Consider the following 15,005-nt stretch of genomic DNA (forward strand, 5'->3'; position numbering starts at 1 on the left):
TTCCGCCAATTAACAATAAGTGCTTTAGGATACTCAGTGATCACAAGGGAATCAGGATTTAGGTCTTGTACATTGTAACCCATTTGCAAGTGCACTGGTGTCTTACCCCCAAGAGCTTTTGGTTTATCTCAACCCATCTTGACAGAGCAGCTCTCTGTGAAGAAGATCGTGACTGTCCTTGATGTGACACCAAAGACTGAGCTCCACACAGCGAACACTTCCTCCAGCAGATGTTACTGCAACATCTATTGCTTCTATAGCTGAGTGCACAGTGATTACCGTTTTGGCCATCTTATTTCTCTCCATTTCTCACTGCACATCACCTCTTCCTGCGGACAATCACAGGACAGGAAAATAGAACGCTTTATCCCCAAGAGGTCTGCTTAGATAGATGTCAGCCGAGTTGTGCGAGTCATCTTTTTGATCTGTTAGCCACAGCGGGTCGAGACAAAAAGACAAGTTATTTTTATATCTCATTGGGCAATCATAAATTCAGTGTCCACTTCAGTATGGTGATTGTTTATTGAAACGTCTACCACATGAGGTTTATAGTATTCATAGAATATAACTGCACTCGATGCACTATGACATCTGAGAAGGTGAGTGTGTTCATTTATGTACACAAGAGCCAATTATAACAGCAACAATTGACATAGGAAATCATATTTTAATTTAAGTACTGAGTACAAAATAGATCCTATTTTTTCCTTTTCATTGAATTAAATGAGAAGAAGAACTTTTTATTTTATTTTGTAGTTTATTTAAACAATTTTTTTTTTTGTTGTTGTTTTTGCCATAACATTTAAAGGGTTGCAAATTTAGCTTAAATTAAGCTGTCATTCTTAGTTTCATTGTCAATTTTAAGGAATGTAAAAAAATCTATATAAATATAAAAATTCTGGGCTGGGGAAAATTCATACAGTTGTCACGCTACGCTGCCGGAAGGTACACGGAGCCGAGAATAATTGAAAGAGTCTTTATTAATCCAACACATTGGTAACTCCAACATGGAGAACAGGAGGAAGACACACGTACTTAACTTGTAGACCCGACAAAACTGAACTGAAAGGACTAAAGGCAGGATAATTGCGGAAGAATGAGATACACCTGGGATCAAATTAACACAATCAAATAGAAGACAAAACTGGATCACAGGGGCAAAAACACACAATCCATAATCCTGACAACGGTTAAATTGTTGCACACAAAATTAGGGACATTATGCTAAAAATACTTTAGAATTCTTGCTATAATTAAATTACAAATAGTTTAATTCTATTCAACAGAATGGTAATAGATTTTTTTGTAAAAATTATGACTTTACTGTTTGATATTTTAGGTGCATTCAGGAGTTAGGCCTATTTAAACTACTGTTGTATACCAATGCTACAATGCTGTTAAAAGCTGTAGACCAGTGCTTTCCAAACCTGTCCTGGAGGCCCCCTTGCCCTGCTCTTTTTGTATGTCTCCCTTATCTTCACACCTGATTCCATTCATCAGCTCATTAGTAGAGACTGCAAGAACTAAATTGGGTGTGTCTGATTAGGGAGACATACAAAATGTGCAGGGCAGGGGGGCCTCCAGGACATGTTTGGGAAGCACTGCTGTAGGCAATCTATGGACGAGAATTGACGTTTTATTTAAATTACATTTAGGTATACTACTTAAGAGTTTTAGGGAGCGGTCTGCATAATTAAGTTATTAATTCTCTTACCTGTTCAACAAAAATCAACAGCACTCATTAATGTTTATGAACGTTTTTGTCTTCGTCAATCTTTCTGTCTCCTGGCTTCAGGACTTTTCTGCTTATTCGGCCATAAATGTACTGATTCTCCCGTTGTCTCCGCTGGTAAGTTTATTAATTATAGCTAAATTAGGTGTGTTACTTTGTCTAGTTGCCGTTCTTCACGTCACTAAATATCACTATTGTATCTACAGAGGCGGCATCTAATGAGCGTCGACAGGATTCTGGCGTTTAGCAAAACACTGCGATCACGTCATTTCAAGCATTGCGGAAATGCAAATTAACAAAATTAATCCCTTTTACAGAAAACTAGTTTTCATCTCATGTGAGTGTACACAAGATCACTCTTAACGAAATCACAATGTTTTTAATGTGAAAAACTTTTTAAGTGCACTGATTGGACTTTTAATTGTAGACACAATTGAGATCTCTCCAGAAAGGCAAAAATCACAATTAAACAACCTAGTTAGAATAGTTTATCTAGTTCATTTATTACATTTATTAGTTCTCACAAAAAAAAAAAAAAAAAAAAAAAAAAAAAAAAGCAATTTGTGCCTTATACTTTGGGAAAAAAATAATAACTGGATTGTGGACACCAAGGTATATCATATTCATGTAGAAACGGCCATAATTTATCCATTATCCCTTAACCTTTTGGCAGGCAGTGCTCTGCCCTGGCATACAGAGATATCAGTGGACATCTGGCTAAATGGCTAAAATGGACAGCAGCACACAGTTATAAACATTTAGGTCTACTCTTTTCTATTGTATTACCACATACATAAATAATGCAGATGAATAGTTTGCAGAGGTTTGTCAACTTAAACCCATTTTTCTTGATAGATTTTCTCTCCTGGAGTCAAGGCAAATCAGACCCCTGCATTTGCAACTGAGTTATTCCACCGAGGGTAAAAATGCGAATCAGAGCTCGGCTCGTCATAGATAATCAAGCCATCAGCATGCAGATGCCAAAGCCAGAGGTACAATCTCAAATGTATAATCAGGATGAAACGTGTGTGTGTGTGTTCAAGCAGCAACTGATCAGTGCAGACTGTGATATGGAATATCTGAACTTCCCTGCTAGAACTTGCTTTTTACATGCTGTGCTTTTAGTCCCATTGTATGCCTTTTTAGGCATCAGTGATGCTGGTCAAACATTGGCCCTGCTCACTTCAGATGGATTCTATTCTATTCCATGCTCTAATAGCAGCGTTTAACACTAATGACAGAACACAACAAGAAAGGCCAAAGGTGAGACTCTGTCTCTTTAACTGTCCATCAGCACTGGTTTGGTCACTCAAGGGCATATTAATAAAAGGACTATTTGTACTCTGAGGTCATTGGTGCTAGTCTTTTGATAACTCTGTTATTTCCATTTGGGGGGGGGGGGGGGTAAATAAAGGTAACACTTTACAATAAGGTGTCATTTGTTAGCATTAATTAATGCATTAACTAACATGAATGAACAATGAACAATACATTTATTACACGATTTATTAATCTTTGTTAATGTTAGATAAGAAAAATACAGCCATTCGTTGTTTGTTCATGTTAGATCACAGTGCATTAACGAATGTTAACAAGCACAACTTGTGATTTTAATAATTCACTAGTAAATGCTGAAATTAACATTAACTAAGATTGATATATGCTTTGGAAGCATTGTTCATTCTTAGTTAATGTTTACTAATGTTAACTAACTAATGTTAACTAATGAACCTTATGAAAGTGTTACCGAAATGACAAACATGTCTCTTACCAAGGATTCTATATAATTATGCATTACAGTAAAACTGTAATATTGAGAAATATTATTGCAAACACCCAATCTGCATTTATAAGGACTAGTTTTTTTTGCTCACTATAAGGCTGCGTTTATTTGATCAAAAATAAAGTAAAAACAATAATATTATCAAATATCAGCAGCATCAAAATCTTTCAGCAGCAATTACTCCAGTCTTCAGTGTCACATGACCCTTCAGAAATCCTTCAGATATGCTTATTTGCTGCCCAGTTATTATCAGTGTTGAAACCAGTTTTGCTGCTTAATATTTTTGTAGAAATATTTTGAATGGTATATCACAGTTTCCACAAAAATATGAAGCAGCAAAACCATTTTCAACATTTATAATAATACGAAATGTCCATATGCTGTCCAAATAACATATATTCCTACAAGCATATTTTAAATTGAGATAGTATTTCAGAATATTATTGTTTAAATGCAGCCTTGGTGAGCATAAAATCATGAAAAATAGTAATTACTAAAAAAAAATATTTTTGGGCAAAACTAAAAAGGACAGGTTTCATAAGATTGCCTGTCTTATTTTTTTGATTCTCTCATATATGCAAAGTTTTGGTTGATTCATTATTGAGGACTTTGGTTTTTAACGAAGGCACAAACACAAGATCCTTTGTTTGCCTTCAGAATTAGCCAGATAAGACGATAAAACGCAAGTTTTGGAGATTTACCAAGTGAACTTCAGCAAGCCCTGTGAAAACAGCACAGAATACACAAGTCCTGCTGCCATCCCAACATTCATCTCTCTGTAGAGCATGTTTGCATTACAAAATCATCAACACACTGGGAAACCAAGGCCATACGTTTTCCCCAAGTCCTTGATATGACAATTTTCCCCCATATATACTTCCCAGTGCTCAATTTACTCTAACTGATGCTGGCAGAGGGAAAACAACTTCTAAATCAGCAAGTTTTCTTATGTTTTGATCATTAAGAATACATAATGAGATCATTTATGATATAAAGTGAAGGGAGAGTTGACATAAAGTAAACAAGGTTCAGGCCAGATGCATGTAAATTTGGTGAGTCAAGACATTCATCACAGATTAGCACAATTAAAATTCAGTTTCTGGTATCTATGCAGGTTTCTCAAGTAATGAGATGAAATAAATTTGCCCACACACTGAATTACCAAAGCAAACTAAAATGTCTATGTGTATCTGGATCTTAGTATATTATGTATTCTAACATTCATATAACAAAAAATGTCTGTCTGTCAAAGAAAAAATATGCATGAGTTATTTCTTTGTGCATTAATATAAAACTATTATGGACATATTCAGCATTTTTATGCTGATCATATGACCAAGCTCATGGACAATTGTATATACTGTATAAGTTATATAATATGGTTGCCTAAACTGATTATTGAACATTCAACATTCAACTCACTTCTTTTTTTTTTAAATCTGACCCTATTGCAGTATAAAAATATAAAAAAAAACATTATCTGTATTCATTGTTCACATACTCTATGCATAATTCAAGAACTTCAACAACTTCACAGCATGGACTTTTCACTATTTGTCAATTCACTTGTCTGTGTTTGTATTTTCCAAACAGATTGTCAGTCTGTGTATTAGTGGTGTGGATTTTTCTGCAGGATAACAATGTATTTAGAAGTGAGTCATTTGAATCATTCCCTCAGCCGATTCGTTTAAACTGATTCGTTTAGAAAAGCATGTTGTGTGTGGCGTTGTTCAACTATTTTCACTGATGGAGAAAAGTAATTGGCAAGGTTGTGACTAAAATTTACGTTACCCAATGTTACCTTCTTTAGCTGTCATATAAAGACAGTGTTTGTCAAATTATGGATGAGTTGGAAAACTGTTTTTGAATTAAAAAATTTGAATTGAGGACCATTACATTCTTGTATGCTGGTAAGATATATTTGGCTCTACACACATTTGTAGACCTTGTGATACTTTTCTTCAGAGGTTGACAACTGGATTAATAAAGCTAATCACTGTCAAGCTTGTCCATGAAAATAAGGACACATAAGTCATTAACAATCTTTTTTTTTTTTTTTCTCTAACGCAATCATGATAACACTCAACAAAATATGCATATCTGGTAGATGCAGTAACTGTCATTATGCTGGCAAAAAGCATCTTTCTTCATCGACAGCCATTAAAAAAGTAGTCGTGTATTCTGATGAAATATATTTTATTATGATAGATATTTTACTAGTGCCCAATTTGTTTTTGAAAGGCTCCTAAAAGCATGAAATTGGAAGAAAATTCTGCTGCATTTATTTGTGGAGACTCTTTCATGGTTCTGGACTCACTACCCACACTCCACTGTATACGCTTTACTCTATATGTTAAGCTAACCTAAGCACACCACCCAAGGGCATTGCTCTTTATTTGACCGACGCACTTCCTCTGATCTGTGATTTACCGTCATTTTCTTCCCAGAATGCGTGTTTGCTAGTCGTGGCCCCAGTACCTGCACACAGAGCTCTTGCACACTGTGTATGAGAGTATGTCAGCGGGCTCTCTAGTGTAGTGCAGGCATCTGCTGTTGGCTCTAAATCTCCTCAAATAGCAGATTTCTGCAGCTGTTAGTGGCACTGGTACAATGTAGTGATGCTTTAGTGTTATACGGTACATTCCTGCTCCTAAATAGTGTCTATTTCATCGCCACTTTGACGCACAAAGAACGTAACTTGATTTTAAAGAGTGTGTTGATGCTGTTTTAGCCCAGGCCATGCAAATACTTTATAGGCTGAAAATGACAGAGGAGAGTCTATGGGCTGAATCACAGCCACTGTAACAGTGTTTTGTGGTTTACTTCAGTTCTAATTCAGACTTCAGACAGAATGAAAACAACATGAAATCATATATTTTCATTCTGCGTAACACAATGTGGTCCATTTTGTGTTCCACACCATACTGCTGGTGATCTCCTTTCTTCACTTCCAAACTCCTATGAATTATTTGGATTCAGCCTTCAGAAGCATTAAAAATTGCAGCTGGATGGAAGTATACGTTGAATAAAAAAAGAACAGATCTTGTGCTCCTCATGCAAGAGAATCCAAATCTCTTAGGACTCTATGTTTTATTCCACTGTAGACCAGATAGCTGTTATTTTAGAAACTAACAGCTAAGTAGATGAAAAATATGGTTTAAATGCAAAGGCTTTTTAAAGCAAGACAACTTGGTTCCTGTTCAATTCACTTCCCTCTGACTGACACACAAAGTGAAAACAATTAGCGTCTAATATAATAGAATCCGCCACGCATCGGTGTCCCACGAGTCAACACCTTGGTTTCATTCATGCCACCATCCTGACAGTTCAAAACCTTAAAACCAAAATGCCTGGAATAATATGGAATAAACGTCGTCTTGCAGAAATAATAATTGTATTGCATCAGAAACCTAGTGCCTCTGAACCTTTGATGTGCCCTCACGTTAGTGTGTATGGAGGAAACTTCAATGCATGAGCATCATTAGAAATGTCCTCCAGTGCTACAGTGCCCTCTGCTGTTCATTAAGCAATACCTGCAGGGGACTATCAAATATAGTAACCAGTGTCGGAGTTATTAATATTAATGAATAATAAAAAATGCATTAAAACGGAACAATAACTGGACAATATGTTAGTAATATAACTTCCTGACTTGAAGATTCATATTAAAATGCTTTAGGGTGCTTGGTATAATGACAAGACTGCCCAATAAACCTTAGAACAACAGTAGTCTAGTCAAAAAAAGAAAGCAATCTGTCTTCATATGCTTATGATTCTACAATGATTTACCAAAGAAACAAAACATAACGGTCAGCGCACTGATTAGGCATTTGGTGCAACAAGGGTACATGTCATGATTTTGAATAAATAACTTTAATGAGACTAAAGCAAAGTAAACACAAAATCAACTAAAATAGATAACAGTACATGCTTGGTAAAAACTAAAACAGCAGTTGATCAGAACAGCATATATTCCATATGTAACCATGTAATGATTACTGCCACTCAAATGAACGGTTTAGATGAAAGCTCACCCACATCTTTGACTCAATGAACATGATGAAATACAATGAAAAATCATCATGTCTAAAGTGCCCGTTGTTACATAAAACAGAGACCAACTATAAAGTGCATGATTTAAAAATGCAGAGGGAAAAACTTCTCGGGGTGGAGGGGGGTAGATTACGACCTTTCATAGTTATTCAGACCATATACGCTGATGTCATTGACATATAACTGTTTGATTCCACAGTCATGGTAATACCTCAAAAAACGTATACTCTTCACCCAAAAACACAAGGCAATGGCTCCTATATATTGCACCTATGATAAATTTTAAAAGCCTTTGTTAATTTTTCTCATCATATTTTGAGTATTTTTGCAACCTCTGACCTCTAGTAACAAAATGAGACAAGTAACACAACACTTTAACTAATCAATCAGAGTAGCCATAATAACCAAATACCATATCCTGTGAGTGAATTTCCAAATTTACGCAGTGTCTGCTTAAGTCATTTGAACTGTAATATATAGAGTATGCAGTGCATACAGTGAAAGACACCCTTCAGTGAACAAATACAGCATCTTTTTAAATATTATATTATCTGATTAACAATAGAAAACCACTGCCCTGCAGAGGTCATATATTTCTGGTTAATTTGTTTTAGGTATTTATTTATTTAAAATCTGTTATTCAGCATAAATCTGCATCTCGGGTCTGAGCTCTGTCTGATGAAAACCTGTGTGGCCCACAGCTGTGGTGTACAGTCTGTTACTATGAAGTGGCATGCAGCCGTAGTTTCGGAAAACACCCGATCGAGCTCGGCTGGCCTTAGGGACTTTTGGATGTATGGATCCATAGCTTTCGGAATAGTCAGAGTGAGATGGCACATACATACTACGAGTTCTTGTCCTGCTTTGGGAGGAGAAGGACAGTCTGTGATCCCGCTCCAGAGTCATTTTCGCTTCACCAGATGGATAGCGTGTTTTGACACTCTGCGATCTCTTAGACCTCTGAGGGTCCCTGCTTATTGCACAAATGTACTGGTAGTCTTCTTTAGAGTTGCTGAGAGTCTTATACATCTGCCTCTCCTGGTTGCGGTTTGCATGACTGAAACTATCGCTGGACCCGGTGTGTTTGAAGTCAGGGCAGCTGTATTCCTTATGTAGGGTGAGGTTGCGTGGCAGTACTGCAGACTCGAGCCTGTGTTGAGGATAGTTGTGCATGGATCGACTCTGCTTCATTATAAAAGCCGATTTGGCTCCCTGCCCACTGCCATGCCTGTCTGACTTTGAGGGCACAGGCATATCAGGCTCAGAAAGTGGGTGCTCTGGTGAGTAATGTGACACCATGGTCACCCTGTACTTCCCATCAGCCCCTTCAGTTGAAATCAGCATCTCCTTCCCAGAGTTTGACCTGCTCCTAGTGTGTGTTTCTTGGCACCGTTGGTCGCCCCTTACAAGATGGGGCTGGGACCCAACTGGACCCAACTGCCTTTCTTTGGCTGCGTTTTCCTGCCTAATGGACTGACTGAAATGTCGATCAGATAAACCAGAATTAAAAGCCTCGTAAAGAGAAGGGTTCTTCGTTCTTGGCTGGAGACTGGCATCTCTGGTCATGAAATCGGACTCGTTGTTCACCGGGAGGTTGCGTGGAGGCTTGTGGTAGTTCTCGGTACTATCCATCACCTTTGATGAGCGAGAAGGCAGTTTGCTTAGAGTGTAAGAGAAAGTGTATCCATGACTGTTCTCTTGGTACGGATTGTATCGAGCCTCTGAATAGGGGCTGTACCTGTACCGAACCTTTCCATCTTCAAAGTAAGGTCGCACTTGCTGGATGTCCGGTGGCGGTGGTTTTTGGTAAGGTTTGCTCTGGCTGCCTTGACGCTGAAGGAAGAAAAACTTGTCCTCTGGTGGAGTATGCACTGAACGCACCCTGCGAATAGTGGGGTAGACAGAGGCTCCATCCAATGGTGGATACCTTGGTCCTCCATGTTTATAGAGACCGACTGAGTAGTCTTCCCGTTGACCTTTATATTTAATGGACTGGTGCAGGGATCGTGGCGCAAGGGTATTGCAGTAGTTTCTTGAGAGAACTCTGGGATGGGGACGCCCATCATCAGGCTGATAATAAGGGGCGCTTTGCTCAACTGGACTTGACCATTGTTGGGAATAAGCAGACCTTTGGTCTCTGGGTTTGTACTGATACACCACACTCGCTGGAGTACTTGAAGCTTGTGGAAGAACTTCGTGCACCGAGGCAGGCATGGACGTTTCTGCCAATATGGCTCGAAAGTTGGAAGCATTAGCAGCCTGCTTGTTGTGCAACGCTTCAGTGGCTGAATGACTATCCAAGGAAGAGAATCTCTCTGAAGGAGTTGGCTGTAAACTTCCACGTACCTCCATCTCCGCATCAAGGCTTGTTCCACCTTCATCTGTACCAACTCCAACATGGCGGATGTTATCTCTCATTGTTGTGTGGCTCTCTGAAGCCCGCTGAATCACTGGATCTCTGCGATGAGAGAAATCCTGAGAGGGCACATGGGCGCACTGGCCACCAGCTGGTGCATCACAGCCATCAGAGAAGCTGAGTCCGCTCTCACTACCATGGCAGGCGCAGGTGCTGCGTAGGCTGCCGGCATCGGTGTGGCTCTCAGTAGACATGGTGCTTGATGGATCTGGGAAGGTCCTGCTAGACACATACCGTTCCTCTCTATCAGAGGACGTCTGTAGAGGAGGAGGAAATTGCAGTGTGAAGAGTGGGTTCTGATGATGAACTGGAGAAATAGGTGTGGGAGGTTCAGAGCTCCCACGTTTGCTGAGTTGAGTGGCCTGTTGGGCAGATTCAGCTAGTGCTAGAGCTAGCATACGAGCAGCACTCTTTGCTGCAGGCTGGGGAGTTATGAGAGACACAGACCTCACCAACCCAGGCGTGCATTCAAATGTCACCGCACCTAGATGAAGAACAACAAACCAAAATACTTTTAAACGGAGGAACATAGAGCTAAAATACAACTTAACAGGGTGGTTAAATGCTAGCTTGGTTAACTTTCAGTTTTTTTTCTTACAAATATCCTGTGCTAAATACCCTATACCAACATATTCCTTTAGGTAAAATACTAGCTTAGCTAACATTAGCCGCATCTCCATTACCCTTCAAATTGCGCAAACTGAAATTGTGAACTGATAATATGCCTAATGGAAACACATCAAATTTGCAAAACTCCCATATATCGCATGAGGTGGTTTTTCAGGCAATTTGAAAAAGGAATTTATAGCAAAACTGCAATGGTAATAGATTTTTCCGCATTTGGTCACCTGGCGTACATAAAAGTCACATGATCTTTCTTTAATGTACCATAACCTCCAAGAAACACCTCATACTGGTTCCTCTGAGAAGTTTTGATTTTGTTTTGTTAAACTAATATAACAAAAAGTAAAACATTTTGAAAAAATATTAGGGCTGTAAAAATATTTGAAGCTCTTATTTATTTTCTTTTGTAATTAACAGCTTAACACATCCAGTTACTGTTTTAAGGAGAGTAAACAAAATAATGAGTGTAAGTGTTGGGTTAGTCATTTTTTGTGGATGACACTTGTAGTGGAATATATTGATAATTTCATTACATGTATGAATACAAGAATGGTTCTGACCTGAGTCTGCTCTTCTGTGCTCCTTGACTTCTGTTGATCTACTTTCTGCTTTGCAAAAGCTTGCAGAACGCTGATGGCCTTCAACACCTTTTGTGGACACACTGGGCTTTTTCACGAGGGACATAATGTCAGAAGGGCAGGACACAGTACTACTCTTTGCCACTGAGCTCTTTGCAGTGGTCTCATGGCCAGTCTTAGAGGTGCCCAGTTCCAGATTATTTAAGGTGACTGGCACTTCAGAGGGTTTGTGATTTGCATCTTCAGAGCGCAGTGGGATAAGATCAGGTGGCTGGGAGGGACTTGTGACTTTGTCTGAAGTCTCCGACTCTGTATGGCTTCCCCCCGCCTTCTTGCGACTGCTTCTTTTCTTACTTTCAGGTACAGTGGGATCAACCAGCTGTGTGGACCGAAAGGCCAATGGGTCTGTGTCTAAGGAGGCTATGCCTATAAACTCAGCATCTGTTGCAGGGTGAGGTGGAGAAATAAGAGCTGGCACACAAGAGAAAGAGGAAACAGTGTCCTTCTTGTGGTCTTTGAGACTGGAGCGAGAGTCTCCAGTCAATTTGCTGTCCAACAGCTCTTCATTGAAGGAGACTGATAAAGCATCACTGGTGGAGTGCGGTCGACGTGGACGATATATATTTGATCCACCTGAGACAAAATGTCAGAGATCAGCCTATGGATGAGTAACAGCTGTAAAACAGCTTGTATTAAAATTGTATTAAAGGGTCTGTGACATTGCCCTTTCTCCTAAATCACACATAATAATAGCATGTCAGCAAAAACCGGAGACACATTAAGTCACAGAAACAGATGTGATATATCAGGAAGCATACTTCAGTGTTATGTGGCAGTAGTGACTGGTATAAAAAAAAGGTTATAGCACATTTAAGTATGGAATGGAAAAAAGTGAAACATGATTTTTACCCTCAAAGTTATGTGAAGAGGACAGAGATTCTTCACTTTTAGCAGATCGTAGTGTTCCACTGTCTCCTCTTCCACCTATCAAGTAAGCCAGAGTTTAACACCTTTTTTTAGGTAATTAATACTTTTATTCACAAGGATGCATTAAGATAATCAAAATCAACAGTTAAAACTTTTATTTTCCTACAAAAAGTTTCCATTTAAATTTAAATGTTGTTTTTTTTTATTTTGTATTTTTTATTGATTATGGAATCATATATTTCATAACATTAAAGGGATAGTTCACCCAAAAACGAAAATTCTGTCATTAATTACTCACCCTCATGTCGTTCCAAACGCGTAAGACTTTCGTTCATCTGCAGAACACAAATTATGATATTTTTGATGAAATCTGACAGCTTTCTGACCCTCCATAGAGAGCAACACAACTGAAATGTTCCCAGGTTCAGAAACGCAGTAAGGACATCGTAAAAACAGTCCATGTGACATCAGTGGTTTAATCCTAATTTTACAAAACTATGAGAATACTTTGATGTGATTTGGAGGAGAAGAATTGTTGAATAAAATTGTTATTTTTGTTTTCTTTGCAGATAAAAAGTATTCTCATAGCTTTGTTAAATTACGGTGAAACCCCTGATGTCACATGGACTATTTTAATGATGTCCTTACTACGTTTCCGTGCCTTGAACATTTCAATTACATTGCTGTCAATGTAGGGTCAGAAAGCTCTTGGATTTCATCAAAAGCATCTTAATTTGTGTTCCGAAGATGAACAATGTGCTCTTATGGGTTTGGAATGTCATGAAGGCAAGTAATTAATGACAGAATTTTCATTTTTGGGTGAACTATCCCTTTAAGCAGAACAACGGTTTTTGTTTTTGAGGATAAAATCAGCATATACAGTAAGAATTATGCCTTTACTGTGTGACCAAAAATGGAGTATTATCTGTTTCAGCTGTTTGATCGCGCTGGTGCCTCAAAGAATGATTTCTGAAAGATCACGTGAAACTGAAGACCAGAGTAATGATGCTGAAAAGTCTACTTTTCCATTACAGGAATAAATTATATTTCACATTATTATACAATTATAAAAAACAGTTTGGAAAATAGTTCTTTCTAATAAACAGTTCCCTCATTGCTTTTGAGCATTTCGTATAGTGTTAAAATCATGACTAAAATGCCCTCTAGGTTAGGCAGCTCACTAGGATTTGTAATAAATACAGGTTGATATTAAAAGGAGAGTCGAAGCTGTACCTGGAAGGGGAGTGGTTTTCATCTCATTGGGTTCACTGGGATGACGGTGAAGTTTGGGCTTGGCAGTGGCAGAGGACTTTCCCATATTAAAGAAGGAAAACAAGTTTCCCACAGGAGACTTCTTCACCTTGGTTGAGCCTTTTTTCCTACATTTACCAGCAACAGTAACCGGTTACTACCTCACATCTGCATTTTTTCTAAATGATGAAAATATCACAATACTAAAACCATTACAAACTGACAGACCTCTCAGAAGGGAAGTCGATGACGGTGTGGAACTTGCCCTGCAGGGCGGCAGGCCCCTCTCCCACATCAATATACTTGCTGTCCGGAGAAACAGGAGAGCTGAGCTGGGCTTGAGTTCGGGCCTGGGCTTCCTCTAGAGAAAGCAGCTTGGTGGATGGAGAGCTCACCAGTAGAGACTTGGGTCGAGCTAAAGTAGTGTGGCCTGTGGATTCAGGTTAGAGTTATGAGCTCATTTAAGAACCTCATTAGTAGAGTTTCATCTAAAAATCAATTCTGGTGGGAAGAGAATAGCAGAGGCTCATTTCTCACCTGTGCTGTGGCGGATCAGAGTGCTGAGTTTGGGACTGAACAGAACGTCAACGTGATTAAGGATGAACTCTACAACAACCGACTGAACACGCACTTCCATGAAAGCAGAGGTGCCGCTGAAACATGCCGACTCAATCTGTTTAGACCTGCAACAATTGAGGAACAAGGAATGAATGCAACATTTTTGACACAAATCGCATCTTTACAGACAATTTTACCAAAACAAAGTTACCTGAGAAGATTTGGAGCCCACACAATTGCAAGATTTTTGCAGTGCATGTTGGTGACGGCACAGTATGTTCCCATGCGGGATAAATGTCTCATGAGGAACTCGAGAGTCCTGGAAACAAAGAATAAAAACAAAGATTTCATTATGTATTAATGGCACACTTCACATTTTACTCTCCCTCGTGTCGTTCTAAATCTTTATGACTGTATTTCTTTTGTGGGAGAACATTTTTGTCCAAAACAACCACTGGCTTCCACTGACTTTGTATGAACAAAAAATATTGTTCTTCAAAACATCTTCTGTGCTCCACAGAAAAATGAAAATCAAACAGGTTTGAAATGAAATGAGTAAGCTAATGATGACGGAACTTCCATTTTTTGGTTAAACCATCACTTTAATTTTAAAAGGAAAAAACATTTACATTATTTGTCACATATTAACCCAACACCAAGAGCACAAAAGAATGATCATCTGATGAAGAGAAAACTGCACTTCTCTTTTTCATCCGTAGAGGATGCTGTGTGCTCATCTAACCTGTAGTGTGGTGGAGGCAGCTGCTGTATGACATCATGGACTTTGACCAGCCTCTCCTCATCAGTGGCTGCTGATACAGCATCCTAGGAAAATTTGCCAAAGCATCACCTCTGTGTTCTGATACTGGTACTACACAGTTACAGAACATTAGTGTGTCTGTGTAGAAGTGGTTGTTTGATTATTGATGATTTTTTATAATGATGGTGGTTGGGCAGTGGGTTGGGCAGCTCCCGGAAGTAGAGTTTGCACAGCGATCCCACTGAATGAATGTCCTGGACGTAGTTGTCCTTAGTGAGATCTGGAACATGCTCCGAGTCAAACTCGTGCCTATAGACACAAGA

At 38.8% G+C, this 15,005-nt stretch overlaps 1 protein-coding gene and 1 long non-coding RNA gene across 2 annotated transcripts in view; one reads left to right on the forward strand and one right to left on the reverse strand.

Moving 5' to 3' along the window:
* Window positions 1-1,561: 1,561 nt before the first annotated feature.
* LOC122139805 lies at window positions 1,562-11,683 on the forward strand. The gene is made up of 6 exons (XR_006156552.1): window positions 1,562-1,655; window positions 1,796-1,849; window positions 1,939-2,069; window positions 2,406-2,494; window positions 2,588-2,724; window positions 11,547-11,683. It is a non-coding gene; the product is annotated as an uncharacterized LOC122139805 (long non-coding RNA).
* LOC109112562 (rho GTPase-activating protein 32-like) overlaps window positions 7,373-15,005 on the reverse strand; it is a 29,637-nt gene continuing 22,004 nt past the window's right edge. The window contains 9 exon segments of the mRNA XM_042739376.1: window positions 7,373-10,468; window positions 11,169-11,819; window positions 12,096-12,170; window positions 13,347-13,492; window positions 13,593-13,794; window positions 13,902-14,047; window positions 14,134-14,241; window positions 14,665-14,748; window positions 14,848-14,991. Coding sequence (XP_042595310.1) covers window positions 8,205-10,468; window positions 11,169-11,819; window positions 12,096-12,170; window positions 13,347-13,492; window positions 13,593-13,794; window positions 13,902-14,047; window positions 14,134-14,241; window positions 14,665-14,748; window positions 14,848-14,991 — 3,820 coding nt within the window. The 3' untranslated portion in view covers window positions 7,373-8,204.

The sequence above is a fragment of the Cyprinus carpio genome, chromosome B15 (genome assembly GCF_018340385.1).
Source record: "Cyprinus carpio isolate SPL01 chromosome B15, ASM1834038v1, whole genome shotgun sequence".
NCBI classification, from domain to species: domain Eukaryota; kingdom Metazoa; phylum Chordata; class Actinopteri; order Cypriniformes; family Cyprinidae; genus Cyprinus; species Cyprinus carpio.